The 14,798-nt window shown below is 39.7% G+C and overlaps 1 protein-coding gene across 6 annotated transcripts in view; it reads left to right on the top strand.

Annotated features, from left to right (window-relative positions):
- The first annotated feature begins 17 nt into the window (after positions 1-17).
- Positions 18-14,798, top strand: part of SFI1 (SFI1 centrin binding protein) — a 31,108-nt gene continuing 16,327 nt past the window's right edge. For 2 of the 6 annotated variants that reach the window (XM_052795548.1, XM_052795547.1), the window contains exons 1-13: positions 18-531; positions 1,079-1,272; positions 3,344-3,523; positions 4,599-4,670; positions 6,928-7,035; positions 7,340-7,434; positions 9,014-9,131; positions 9,408-9,510; positions 10,939-11,095; positions 11,896-12,057; positions 12,497-12,567; positions 13,768-13,860; positions 14,198-14,295. In XM_052795548.1, coding sequence (XP_052651508.1) covers positions 1,253-1,272; positions 3,344-3,523; positions 4,599-4,670; positions 6,928-7,035; positions 7,340-7,434; positions 9,014-9,131; positions 9,408-9,510; positions 10,939-11,095; positions 11,896-12,057; positions 12,497-12,567; positions 13,768-13,860; positions 14,198-14,295 — 1,277 coding nt within the window. In that variant the 5' untranslated portion in view covers positions 18-531; positions 1,079-1,252. Of the gene's footprint in view, positions 532-575; positions 1,273-3,343; positions 3,524-4,598; positions 4,671-5,657; positions 5,689-6,927; positions 7,036-7,339; positions 7,435-9,013; positions 9,132-9,407; positions 9,511-10,938; positions 11,096-11,895; positions 12,058-12,496; positions 12,568-13,767; positions 13,861-14,197; positions 14,296-14,798 lie in introns of those variants that run through there. The other 4 variants (XM_052795546.1, XM_052795545.1, XM_052795544.1 and 1 more) reach the window with 4 other exon arrangements.

Here is a 14,798-nt window from a genome sequence, read left to right as displayed (position 1 = left end):
CCGCTGTGAGGGCGGGCGGGATGCGCGGGAGTAACGCGGCCGGTTCCGTGCTGAGGCGCGGCGGGCCTGTGCTCCCCCCTCACCCCCGCCTTGGGGCTCCGGTCGTCTCCCGGTGGGGCTGGTGCCATCTCTCGCCCCCCCACCACCACCCTGCCGCCCCTTGGAGGCGGCTTGCGAAGGCAGACGCGGCCGTGCAGGCGTGTGCGGGGCCGTCTCGGTTAGGGAGGGCAGAGCCCCCGGGCCTGCCGAGGAGCGGGGTGCCGGTGACCCGTGAGGCGCTGCCTTCGTCTAGCCGTTAACGCAAGCCGACCGGTCCCCCGGGGCTGGCCGCGGCGGTGGGGCGGCTGGATCTGGTTGTTGGGTGGCCCGGGAGGCAGGTAACGCGGCCACGGCCTCCAGCGCCTCAAGGCAGGGCTTTAGAGCAGCATCTTGTGGTTCTTGAGTGTTTGTCCATAAGCACAAACAGCGTTCAGACTATAACTCTCCGCTGCCGAGAGGAGTTTCGTGCAGGCAAACTCTTGCCTGACTGCAGTAAGTGTTGGTTTTTTTGTTTTTTTTTTTCTGTCGCCCCTTAAACCTTGCTTATAGAAATGCCCACCTTGGATCTCACACTTATGAGGAGGTTGCTGATCATAAGTCACCGGGTGTTTTCACAGAGTCTTACTCTCCCTGAGACCTTTGGCAGGTAGAAGGTTCTGTGCGTACAGGAGTTCTCGCTGGAGCTGGTTGGAATTCATTTTTTCATTTTTATGTGCTTGTGAAGGGAGAGAAGCTTAATAGTTTAAGAGAAAAAGTGAAAAGGAGTAGGTTTGATCAGGTACTGGTTTTGTCACTCTTGATTATTAATTTGTTTCTGAGTAGGGGAACATAACTTAGGGTCATCTCCTTTTTATAGCATCCTTCTAGCATGGCTTTATTTAGGTAGGCACAGCTGCTGTCTTAAGATTCAAGCGGTTATGACTTTATTACCAACAGATTACGTCAGCACAGTATCGTTCAGGTCAGCAAGGCTGTGAGTGTGCAGACAGATGCTTTTTGTGTTAAACATCTAGAATTGCATTATGCTATTTGTATGCAGGTCGAGTGAGTGGAGTTCCTGTCATTGTTAAGATACAGACTGCGTTTAGCATAGACCCGTTTGATGGATTCATCACAAATAACAGGAACCAATTTATGCTTTGTCCAAAGCTAATACACAACGTTGCAGTGCAGAGAGTGCATTTGTTTACTGCAGGCTTGGAGTTATAGCAAAATGGAGAAATCCAGAAGCAGGTAAGCAATAAGAAGATGCTACCTTGTTAAAAACCTCAGCTGTAATTTTTTTTTTTTTTATTATGACATCGTAGGCATTCCATGGGACAGAAGAAAGTTGTTATTCGCATATGAGGGCTTATTGGTCTCTATGGAATATTGTTAACCAGAAAGCGTTCCTTTTAAAAACAAAACAAAAAACAACAAACAAACACACCACCACCACCCCCCCAAACCCATCACGAAACACAGCTTTATGTGGGTTTGCATTATCATGACATTCAAATATAAAAATGATGTTCTTGAGCTTGAGGTCTTAGACTGGAACGTAAGATATTTGGATGTTGTTGTTGGCCCAACCACACATTTATTTTGTGGTGTTAGTCAGTTCTCTTATTCTTCCCGTGCTTTTATTTTCTAACTTTACAAGGGACAAATGATCCTTCTTCAACTCTTATTTTTCGTGGTTACTTGCCATAAATTCTCATGGACATGGGCTGTTGTCACTACATATGTGTAGCACATATGGTGTTTCAAATCTAGGAAAATCTGTTAAAAATGACATATATTGGAAAATCATTAAGTATTCACGTGCCTCAGACTTAATACAGAACTTCTACATGCTCTACCCGAGCTTGATTTTTTTGACTACTTTGCGTTACGTTTTCATTGCATGTGGTCAGACCAGGTTTACCTTTGGAGCAATTTAGAAGGTTTTAAAGGGAATTGGGCCTAATAGACATGTACAAGAACTTTTGCTGAAAACTATTTTGCATAATTTTAAAAGTGCCTGAAACTCTTTTCTTCAAAAGTGCGTACCTAACTGTACATCTTGACATGAACAGAATTTATTCATCTGCCAGACGGGGCCCACCTCTTTCAGAAAACGTTCAAATAATATTTTACAGGAGAACAAGAATTTCTCTCTCTTTCTCGCACAAAATATAGGTCTTGTTTTCTTTCATTAGCTTTGTTTTAGCTCCTTGCAGCTTGCTGGCATAAGCCAAAAATACTGTATTTCCTCCTATGAGATTTTTTGGGGGTGGGTTCTGGTTTTGTTGTTGTTTTTTTTCCCCCCAATGATTTGTTGTTAATACTGTGAGCAGTTGTTCAGCTGAACTCCTGAAATTTAGTAGTGTGGATTGTTCCAAAAACTTCATAGAACCATTTTTTTTTTCTGGCTGCAGCCATGTTTTTCCTAGTTCAGTTCAGGTGATTATTAGGGTGAGACTTCAGACTATCCTCTTCTGTTGCCTGTTTGGGAGTTCAAGAATGTGTTTGTGGTTCTAATGTGCAAATTTTCAGGGTGGTGGCAGTATTTGTTTTGGGAAAGAGGCTTCAATACAACTGGTTCAGCAAGTTTTATCTGGTTAGATTTTTTTTTAATCATTCGTGTTTTTAGAAAATTACTGAGAAAATACTTGGGATTCATAAAAACATACTTGTTTTTCAGATTAGAACTACACGTGAAAGTAAACTGTATGATGGAAAAATACATCTAATTTTGCTTTTCAATGATGAATGTGTAAAAACAGGAAGGGATTTTTTTAGTTTGTTGGTTTTTTTTTTAAAGAAGAAACACAGTTAAAATATGAGCAAAACTAGGAAAGAGTTTCTTGTAAAATAACTGTACGTGTAAGTGCATTTCGTGTTAAAATGGGAAGTTTTCGCTTCAGTTTGCTAGTCCTCAAGAGAATTTTTCAGCAATAGACGGAATACTTTGATATGCTTGAGAATAAAAGGCAGAAAAACACATTCAAATCTCTGCAAAGGCACACTGTATGCACACACATGGGAGGGCAAGCACAAATGCATTTTAGTGCTTTTTCATTTCAACTTTAGAGGAGAAAGGAGTTGTCTGTGACATGATTGCAGTGAAATGTATCTTCCTGCTTGTCTTGCAGAAACAACTTTAAAATTCCAGATAGTGAAAAATGCCTGATAAAGAAACAATAAACGTGTTTTAACATTTTGTAGCGGTCAACTTCTATGTGTGATGGTATACCTTTGTTATAGATTAATTTATCGAAATAATGCCACTTCTTTGCAGTGAATGTAGTTTTACAGAAAATATTTCTTCTTTCCTTTTAAGTTCAAAATCTCTGAAGATGCATGAAATCCAACAACTACCTAGGCATCAGATGCATGCAACTGGGCAATCTGTTGCTCCCCAATCTGCCAGACATCGAGTTCAGGACAGAGGTCATGACGATCTGGATCAAGTTGGGTATACCTGGCATCCCAGAAGAAGGTTAAAAGAATTCCAAATCAGGTGATGAGTACAAAACATAATTTTCACAGGATGGAGCAGGGGGATCAGACCTAAAGAAGTCTGGTCTTAGTAGTACAAGTGCATGCTAAGGCAAAGGTTTTTGTTCACAGGTGTGCCAGACAGTTCTGAAGATGTCTTGTGGTAATTTGAGGACATGCATTGGCACAGTCAGATTTCACATATATTTGATTTTCTAATGTAAAATTTAAAAATAGCTATTTAACAGCATGCTTTGATGGGGACTGCCAGTGTAATGATTTAGTCTTGCCCTCCTCTTGTGTTTCTTTACTTCTTTTGTTTGTTGAAGGAATCTTGACAAAGGTGGGATGGTAATTGTTTAGAGATTAAAAGCCTAATATTTGTTGAACAAGTGGAGCTGATCTAGCAACTCAGACTTGCTGAAAGAGGGAGGCCCTGTTCATGGCTGTGTGCTTTAATTAATTACCTTGTGATGTCTTTGGTGCTTATTGGGGCCCTGTGTGTGCCAATTAACTCTAAAATCCGTTTGAAAGAAAAAGGCGGGGGGTGGGGGGAGGGTGATAATATCACAGTTACGGATTACTGAGTTGAACTGGTACTAGAAGCTTGCTGAGAAGTGAACTGCTGTGGGGGAGGTAGGAAGAAGGAAGATCTGCTGGTTTCAGGCAGGAATAAACATTAGATTGGCTCAAATATTCTGGAAACAAGTCTGACTCAGCTGGTTGACTTCAGGAAGACAGCTATGTTACCTCTTCTAAATCACAAAAAGGCTTCCCGGTTAATCGGCAGCCTGGTCATTAGTATCACTGGGTGTAAGCGGGCTGCTGGGAAGACATTTAAGCTCTCTAGGTTTCCTAAAGAAGTATGTCCCAATTCAGGTCTTTGCAGTGATGCTTGGGCCTCTGTTAATGCTTGGTGAATAGTCCTGTTACAGGTACTAATTTCAGGGTGTAAATATTTCATATGTGCATTGATCTCTGAAAACCAGACCCTTAGTTTTATTAGTGAAACTAGCGTAAAAGTTCCTATTTTTACTGCTGCCTGGGAATTAACGGAGGGAGAGTACAAAGGCAACTAACCTTTCCTTATATTCCAGATACTTAGCAAGGAAGTTCTTCCATCTTTGGGCAAAAAAGACATTTGGACAAGTTTTCCCTTCTAAAGCCAGGTAGATAAAATTACAGAAATCAAGGGTGGCGTTTTTTTGTGGGTTTGTTGGTGGTGGTTTTTTTGTTTGTTTTTTTTTTTTTGTGTGTGGTTTCGTGCTATACCATTGGGCTAAGAGAGCGCTGGCTGCCAAGAAAATATTTGGATATCTTTTGGATCACTTGAAGGTTTCCTTTGAATACGCTTCTTGCTCCTGCTTTTTGTTTGTTTTTAATAATCATGGTTAAACTTTACTAACTAAATTCGTACGAATTGTGGTTGTCTTGATGAAGTTGAACTGTACGTGTATATAAATGATGGGGTATGATTGTGACACCTGCTTTAAATTTAACAGTTTTTCAAAGTTATAACTAGAGATAGATTGTGAAATTCAGTTAATTTTATTGTTTGCACTATTGTTCTTAATGTATATCTATATATGCTTTGTATCTGTCTGACTTTGAAATACCTGTGGCAGATAATTCGTTTCTGTTGTTAGTGTTCTGTCAGCTGCTGAAAACTAACACTTTGATACTCTTTTCTTGTTTTGCTTTAATTTGCATGTTCATTCTTGTTTGACCACACCCTTGGGAACTGAAGCAGTTCCCAGTGGAAAGACCTGCATTTGCTACAGTCAGAATAAGTTACCCAATTTCATTGTACTGTATCAAATATACTCTGACTACATCTGCCTTAGTTGGTAACCAGAAGTTGTCCTGTGAATCTTGCTGTTCTTGCTATCCCATATACTGAATTTGCACTACTTTGTGTGTAAACTCAGGACAATTTTTTTTTTATTTTTTTTTTTTAGGAGGATGAGTGGAAATACGTTTTATAAAGTTCAGCAAAGAACATAAGCAGTAATTAATTTTTTTAGATTTAAGAGTCTCCAATTCTCCTTAGCTTTTATTTGCAATGTTCTGTTAATGCACCAAGTAAAATAAAAATAAAGTATAGCTCATTTCTTTTTTCTTTTTCTTTTTTTTTTTTTTTTCCTTTTCTGCTTGAGTGCTTGGAATGACTTAGCAACTTTGCTTGGGGTAGGTAGCTATGAATTGCAACTTGTGAGAGGATTCATATGTGTTTCACTGAGGGACCTCTAGGTATTCTGGGCCTAATCCTGTTATTACAGACATGAGCAATTTCATTAAGCTAGTGGGATAGTTGTGATCAAAGGTTGTGAGTCTGGGCTTGTGTGCTTTTTGTTTATTAGCTTATATGTTTTCATGGGTCCTTTTGTCTTCCTTCTCTCCATCACAAATACAAAGAGATGAGAAATTTTTTGAAAGTGTTTGTACTCCAGTTGATGAGACTTTCCGGTTCTTACGCTGCTGCCCAGGTCATCTTGACCACACCGAAAAATGTTTGAGATAATATTTTAAAATAAAAAAAAAATTGCTTGAAATAGTAGGTTATGACCATTATTTTTTGTTAGGTGATCGAACTGCTAATTCCCTCATGCAGACCCTCCTATATTTGAATTTTCAGTTGTTCACAATTCAGTTGCAATGTAGTGTCACTTCTTACCTGGTCAGGTATGTGTTAATTAAATCTGGGTATAAAAGCAGAGGCTGTTCTACTGAGGTTAAAGAATTTGAAGGTCATGTGTGACTTGTGAATCCATTTTGTACGTGGCTTAGCATCTGTTGGAAGGAGAAGGAAGGTACATGAGCAGATGAACAGCTTCGTTTTTAGCATAGACGATGTGTAACTAGCTGAAGGAGTTCTGAAGCCTATTTAAGTGATCTTTGGGAAGATTTTTTGGGGGATTTGGGATAACTTAAGATCAGCATGCTCTTTCTAAGAACACAATGGAAATATCAAAGTATTATAAAATCTAAGGTAGCTTTTGTATTTATTTCTATACATAAAATATTTTGTATTAAAATAACAAAGAACAAAATTAGCAAGGAAAATACACGTATCATTATCAACCATGCTGGTTTTTTGAGTAAAACAGAACTGAGGATAAAAGATGCGAGTTATTCGTAGGTTTAAAGTCAACTGGCACTGTGATATTTGGCCAGCTAGTTAACATCAGTCTTTCCTTCCTTGACTTTATGTGAAGTATTTACATAGCTGATTGCTTCTTGTCATACTTCATAGAGTCTTGGAATAAAGTGTCACAGTAGGGTAGTGTTTTTTAGATGCAATTAGATGCTGTTAGGCTAATCAGACAAGACTGGAAAAGAGGTAGCATAATCTTCATTAAAACTGATTTTTGGTCAACCTGGAAACCTGTATGAAGTTTCCCATGTCCAAATTTTTCAACTGTTTAGATGCTTTTATGACCAGAAGATTCTTCAAAAAACTTTTGGAGAGTGGAAGGAGTGGTGGACGGTTTGCAGAGAAAGGAAGCTCAGCCTCAGAGCAGGCAGCCATTACAGGTTTGTGACATGACTTCCTATTATTGTGTGTATATAGCAGTATGAGAAATTTTCCTTAGGTTCTGAAGGAGTTATTAATGCCAGTAAGCAAGTTACATCAACAGTACCTCTAGGCCAAGAGCAATGTCTTCATTGCTTATTTTCATATCTATCTTCTCCTCTTTCTTTTTTTTGTTGCTGTTGTCTTAGGATGAAGTCAAAATTTCCTATCCAACATATCTTTAAAGTGCAATTGAACTTGCAAGAATCCTACTTCTGGGCATTGGTAGCTATTTCACTGAATAGTGCTTTTTTCATTTTTCAGGCATTTACTCCAGAATTTGATATTCAAGGCTTGGAGAGCCTATGTATGCCAGCAACAAGGAAAGAGGAACAAATACTGTGTTGCAGAGTCTCATGGTAAGTGAAGTGATGGTAACTACCTTTATTTGGGGACATACTGAGATGGGAGTTTCCAAAGGAAATATTTACACAGAGTCTCTTCCCTTGTGCATGTTTGCACATTGACCTCCCCCATCCTATGGAAGCGTAATGCTTTTAGGTACAGATGGTTGTCTGTCTAAAGCTGGCAGGGGGGTTCTGTTTGATGCACTACTGTGTGGCTATATAGTTATTTAGGGATGCCAGTGAATAAGCTTAAGGGCCTCTCCATCTGCTCTGGATTGCGTTGTTTGTTTTTGGGGGGGTGGTTTGGTTGGTTTGGGTTTTTTTTTGTTTGTGGGGTTTTTTTGTTGGTTTTATTTTACTTTATCACATTATGTGTTCAAATAAATATTTTTTGTTAGAATGTGTTGCTGGAATTCTGTTATCAACTGTGGCTATAGAAATTAAACAATAATTCCCTGTGGTATTAACTGCACGTATTTTATCTGTATTCAGTATTCCTTCCAGCTTGTGTCTTGCAATTGAAAAGCAGCCTAAGCTTTTGAAGTGCCCCTTGTCTTATTGTGTAGATTCTTTGTTCTGCAATGGATTTGTCCTGTTCATGACATTGCTTATATTGGTTGCAACTTCCTTTGGTTTCAGGGAATATGTTTCCCTGAAGGGGAGGAGGACCCTCTTTTAAAGATGATGCTGTGGTTTTTCTTCTGTGCTGATTTGCAAAATAAGTTAACTGCTCTCTTTGCATATGCATGTAGCCTCAGAATATTGTATAGACTGGCACCTTTCAAAACGAACTGATAGGCTATCTAGATTTCCGTTCTTACTGAGTGAGGCCAGAGTACTTGCAGAAGCAGCTGTGTGTTACTTAGTCAAAAAGATAGAAAAGCAGCCTGTTTTAAGGTAGGTTAATACTTGATTCACCAGATCACAAGGAAATCTTTAAAAAGTGTGGTGGTTTTTTGGGTGTAAGTGTGGAGTGGCATAAAATCTATGGTGTTTTTTCTAATAACTTTGCTTCAATAGTGTCAGTTCTGACAAGCCAGACTGTTGTGAGGAGAAAGTGCAGTGCACTGCATAAAGTGGTAAACTGGGATTTGTGACACCACTTCTGTTTTTAGCTGTGTGACTGACCTGCTAAATAAACTTGACTTGTTTCTGGTTGATTTCTCTGCTTGTAATAGAGAATAACTCTTGAAAAGCCACTGATGAACCTGATGAACTTTTTTTTTTAAAATGAACCAAAGAAAATCCTGTAATTCTTACCCAATAAGGTTGTTATGCTGAATATTGTTATACAATTATATACCCTGTAAGCACTGAAGACAAAGCGATGCCGTTGTCTGATAATTCACGCTGCTCTGAACAAGTGGCATGATGCTGTCAGCATTTCGGAGATTCTTGTCAGTGTGGCACCCTCAGCCAGGGTGGATGGTTGTGGCTGCGGCTCTGGTGGCTGTTGTTTCAGGGTGTCCCACGAGGTGTCACTGCGGGTTGAGGGGACTGGAGGTCGGGGACAAGTGGTGTTACGGAGTGGTTAAAAAATGCCAGATTCTTGCATGAACTTAAGATGCTGTAATTTTTCTGTTGTGCACAGCAAAGAAGCAAAAATTGCTCAGGACCTGGCAGCACTGGCTTGTTTATGTTGATGTTCAAAGGACAAAACATGGGATGCAGTCTGTGGCACTGGCTTTCAGGGAAAGAAGCTGTTTGCGGTAAGAATGGAGTGGAAGCAGGCAGAGGGGCGTTGACCATAAGGCCATGGTTTTTACCTGTGTTCTGTTATCTTTTCCTGCAGTGACTTCGTTCATATTCGATTTTTTTTTTTTTTTTTTTTTGAAGGGTGTGTGTGTCTGAATTCTTCTGGTATGCCCATAGACTGTGAATGTAAAAGATTGTTTTTCGTACCTTTTTCCAGTGAAAGGAAGGTGATTTCTTGCACCAAACTATGGAACCTGTGTTTGAACATGTCTGTAACATTGTTTTGGCAGCATATCGTGGGCAGTGTGGAGAAGACGACACTATCAGAACAGCAGTGGACGTAAAATGAATATTTTAGCTCTGCAGCATTGGGCCCAGAGCCTGCAATTTCGAGTAAGTCCTAGGAGCTTCAGCTACTACCATTTCTGATGTTTAAGTTGCATGCGCATGTGACTAATTTTGCAGATTAATAAAAAATAGGCCTTATACTCATTTGCTTTGCAAATTGCAATACTTATGATGGAAGAACATATTAGGACATGAGGAAATGGAATGAAGCTGTGTCAGGGGAAGTTCAGACTGGACATTAGGAAAAGGCTCTTCACCGAGAGGGTGATCCGTCACTGGAACAGGATCTCCAGGGAAGTGGTCACGACACCAAGCCTGTCAGAGTTCAGGGAGTGTCTGGACGATGCTATTAGATGATTTAGTTTTAAGTAGTCCTGCAGGGAGTTGGACTCGATGATCCTTATGGGTCCCTTCCAACTTGAGATATTCTATGAAGAAGGTCAAAACAATATTTTGACAAGAAAAATTTCTTTACGAGCAATCTAGGCAAAGCAAACTGGATCCGTGTCTTATATTTGCTGGGAAGCAGACTGTCCAAAGGAATTATTACTGTCTTATACAATGCTTGATGATAGTGAAACTGTCAGAGTTCTCTCCACCAGAGAAACTAGCCACAGGTAAATAAGAGGTAAAAGAAAACAAGTGTGTGAGTTTGCAGCTGTGGCATTTTGAGCAGGGCATGAAGGGTAGTTGCATCCAGCTCTCCAGAATGCCAAACTCCACAGAGGTCCAATCCACTATCCCATTAGGAGGTAACATAGTACTGGTCAGCTGTTTGACGGCACCTTGCCTCTTTGTAAGACAACATTTCTTATGTCCTAGTGAATTTCTGTGAGCATGTTTAACTCAATTTGGGGTAAGAAAATACAATCCAGCATTTCATGTTCTTTTGAGAGGTTGTCAGCTCCTTCAGTAAATTGTTCAGCTTAGCTGATGTGAAAATAGTGTGGTTTTCTTTCTTTCACTGGAACTGTGGCTTTTTGTCCATTTCGTTAAAAACAGGTGATGGTATTTAATTTGGCCTGTGCTGTGAGATGATAACACTGCCTGTTTGAGGCCACTATTCTACTAAGGAGATAAACTTGTGACTTGGGAAATCTTACTGTATCTCAAGATGTGATTCTCTTTTATATAAAAATACTCTGTCTGAAAGAAAGCCTGTTGTCCAAAAAGTATTATTTTGGCCTTTTAATGGGAAAAGTGCGAAAGTATCCAAAAAAAAGGAAAAAAGTTTGATATCGACATTCTTTGACCTTTTCTATGCTGATATTCCTTTGGTGTTTGTTTGGTTTGGTTTGTTGTTTTTTTCTCCACTTGTGGGGAGGAACCTCACTGCTTATGGCTTTCACCTTTAGATCTTACATGGAATTTCCTATTGCCTATGTGTTCTTCCTCTTCTCTTCTTTGTTCTACTTCCCTAATCTTGTCCCTTTTTTTCCCCTTATTGCCCTGCCTCCTCAATTGTTTGGTCAGGCTTGGTTGCAGTGGCGAGAGCTGTATTTATACAGCCAGAATGACAAGCAGAAGGAGACTAGGGCAGTAACTCACCATCGGCACTGGGAATTAAAGAGGTGCATGGAAGCGTGGCTAGGATACTTAAACCTCCACAGAGAAAAGAAACTTCAGAATGGTGAGTGAAAATGGTGAGTTAGGGCAGAACAGGGCTCAGCCCCTTTGCTTAGGGCACAGTGATTTTTTTTTTTTTTTTTTCTCTATTCTAAGAGAGGCTGTAATGTTTCTGCTTGCTCAACAGATGATGAGGTGCAACTTGGGCTGTACACTGTTACAGGCCTGGCTAGCTAAGGTTATATACTGAACTGTTGGGAAGATCACCTGCTTTCCATGTGATTTAAAAGAAAATGCTTTACAGTTCCCTTGACAAAAACTTGCACATTGCCTATTATATTCTGACTGAGATAGCTGTGAGAAGGATATATTCAGGACTATTATCAGTCAATCTGTATGTGGATTTTCTTGATAATCAGACAAATCACAACTCATACAGGATGGTAAAGATTATTACACCAGTTCTTTTGTTTCTTCCCTTGAAGCCACTGGAATGAGTTCAGGCATTTGTGTGAATTGCCTGTTGATTGGTGGCAGTAGAAAGGAATCCAGCTTGGATATCTGGGAACTAGTAATAAGAGTATGCTGAAATGTAAGCAAGCTTGTGTATGTTGAAAAAGTGATGCAGTGTCTTAACTTCCCCTTCTTAAGTCAGTACAGCACATTCCTGCTTTGTAACTGCTTTTGTGATCAATAAGAACAACATAGTCTATAGCTGAGTATTACTGTGAATTTTTACCACCATATTTCAGTTTTAGAGTTTCTGTCACTTCAGAACCAGTGGCTGAAATGTCATGGCCTCATCTGAGATGAATGAACCCAGGATGGAACAAGTCATGAGTAATTTGTGTGTTTGTTTTCTAGAGCTGGCCCAAGAGCATCACCAAAGCAGGATAGTCCGGCAGTGTTTCTCTGATTGGCAGCTGTCATGGGAGTGCAGGAGAAGAGTGCATGCTCACCAAAAGGACATTGAAAAACTAGCAGCAAGGATTGCCTTATGGAGAGTCTTTGCACACTGGAAGCATTGTATCCAATCTGTATTTAGTCCCTAGCAGGGACAGCTTAAAAGCATTCCTGTGGGGGAAAGATCTGGTTAATAAGCAGGAATGTTGTGCAGTAGTGTGGGTGACAGCAAACCCTGTCATTAGAAGGATGTATGTAAGGCTATATTAACAATTAATAAAACTGTTGCAATTACAGTATGTTAGCCTGTTGACAGCTAAGAGCCTGCAGAAGGTAAGTTTGGGGAGGAATTCCTTACTTAACAGTGAATCAGAAATGTATTGTGATAAGCCAGCAAAATCTAAAAACTTGACTATAATCAAAACTTGCGCAGGTAACAGTGCTTGGAAATTCAGATATTGAAGCAAATATAGATGGAGATTTAGTGCCCCTCTGTGGGAGAAAGTTGTGTATATATCAGAACGGATGTTTCTGTGTAAAAGATACTTTAACTCGGTGACAGATGTTGTACTGTGTGTGGAAGAGACTCAACAGTATGAGCTGGCTGAAAAACACTACAAGCATCATCTGTTGGTAAGAGCACTGTTATGTGTCAGGTGGAAGAGGCTGTGGAGAGGATTCAAATACTTCTGACTGGCAGTGTGCTTTTAATACTAACAGTGGTGTGTGGGTGTTAGGTGGGGGATGCACCATTTTCTGTCATGGTGAGTTTGGATCAGGCATCAGGTTTCTAAATTCCAACTGTTCTGGAATCTGCTGTTTGAATCCAAATGGGGAAATTGTCCTGCTCTCCAAAATAGTTATTCTTCCAACTGGGAAAATGGTGACGTAGCAGATTAATCTTGATGGTATTGGGCTACTGTGCTCCCTGGCCATTTCACCATGAGATTGCATTTTCCCCTTGACTTGCCCTGATATTTTTTTTTTTCCTTCTCCACTCTACCCCAAATTTTTCTGTCTGCTTACACTCTTTTGCTACAAGAATTATTTTTTTTTCCCCTCTGTAGTAATGCATACATGCTTATTTTCACAGGAGTCCAAAGATAGCTTATTGCATATGCAGGTAGTTGGGTGTCTTATGTTTTTTTTTTTTCTGTGTTTTTTTTGTTTGGTTGGTTTTTTGTTGTTGTTTTGGTGGTTTTTGTTTGTTTGTTTTAAAAAAGAGAAATCCTTGAAGGCTGTCTAAAAGGTGGGCACAAGCAAGCCTCTAGCTTTTTTGGAACTGAATTATTTTCAAGCGTGGATCAGTACCGATCATCAAAAGAATGGCAATAAACCTGTTTGGATCATAGACTGAAAACATTAGTGACTATAAGAGCACTTTAAGGCAGGATGCTCTCATAATGCTATTTACCATGTTCATCCCTGAAGCCAGGTATTGTGGGATTGTAGACCAAAAGACCTTGTGCAGAGGAGACCTAAAAGGAAAGTGGATCTTTTTTATTTTTGATAAGGAGTGAGTTATGAGTCTTGAACTGAAGGAGGAGATAGATCGGGAAAGGACTTGGGTAGTAGTGTTGATGGCCGAATAAGGAGTTCGACGTCTCGCAATAAAACCCTGGGAAAGTGGAAGGGAATTTTAGTTTAGCTGGAGAAGTGACGATTTGTGAGAGGAAATTGATGCATGGCTTTGATTACAAGTTCATAAATCTTAGCTATTGCAAGGAGTAGCATCAAACATAGATTGTCTGTAAGGAGCAGCTGGTTCTAAACTTACCAGTGCTTGCTGATTTTGGATTACATGGAAGTTGTGTACATTTCTTGTTGTTACAGAAACTTGGGTTTAAGGGTCTTTGGCAGAATGTCATGAATGCTCGTCTTCAGCAAATGAGAAAAAATCTGTCATACCGTCAGCATCAAGTTACAGTGAGTTTGACTTTATTTTTGTTCTTGTGTTAGTTTTTCTTGAGCTTTCCTATTGGCTTCCACTTTCACCTACAAAATACTTTTTTACTAAATCAGTGGCTGTGTTCCTAAATACTAATAGCCACAGAAAATCTCCTGTGTAAGTCAGCTGTCAGTCTTAGATATGTTGTTTTAGTTTTCTGTTTTCCTATATTTGGTGACTTTTTCTTTTACCAGAAAAATTCATACCAGGTTATAAAACAAGCAGTTTCAGTAGGCCATTTAATAATTTCTTTCTTTGCATTCTTCTCCTCCCTCAATATCTATGTTTTTTCATGTCTTTGTTGTTTTGTTTCAGGTGCTGCAGAAGTTTTGGAACCGTTGGAAGTCCCGTTTGGAACATGAGGAAGAACAGCAGCAGCAGGCCTTAACATCAGTGGCTCATGCCCATTACAGGTACGCAGAGAAATATTAATATAATTTTGTGCAAATGTGGGATTTGTGGGCCTTTGGTTCTCTCTTAAAATCTGGTAATACCTTTGGGGGCATGACCATCCTAGTGCCAATTGCTCTTACATTTTCTATGAGTAATGGACAATTTATGTCTCTTGCTTCTCTGTGAAATGTGAGAGGGAGATTGATTAAGCCTAGCTCTGAGGCTTGTTTAGATTTAAGAGTGGGATGCTTTACTGGTAAGAGCAGTAGGTTGCAGCATGAGCATGGACAAAGCTCAAAATGCTTACTGCTGCTTTACTTTGGGGAGGAACAGGGGGAGTTGATGGCTTGTGTATGCTACCTCTGCTGCTAGAGGTACTCTAAGAGTGAAGGTAAGGCTTTTTTTGTAGAAGCTAAATTTATTTAGTTCTAGGAATAAGTCAACATTAACAAAGCAGCCAGAAGGCTTTCAAATTTGACCATGTTTGTTATGATGAAGTTGAAAGGGTATATATTTTATTCTT

Source organism: Harpia harpyja, chromosome 9, assembly GCF_026419915.1.
Source record: "Harpia harpyja isolate bHarHar1 chromosome 9, bHarHar1 primary haplotype, whole genome shotgun sequence".
In the NCBI taxonomy this organism is placed as follows: Eukaryota; Metazoa; Chordata; class Aves; order Accipitriformes; family Accipitridae; genus Harpia; species Harpia harpyja.
Note: the sequence above shows the minus strand (reverse complement) of the source record. Positions and strands in the feature narration are given on the sequence as shown.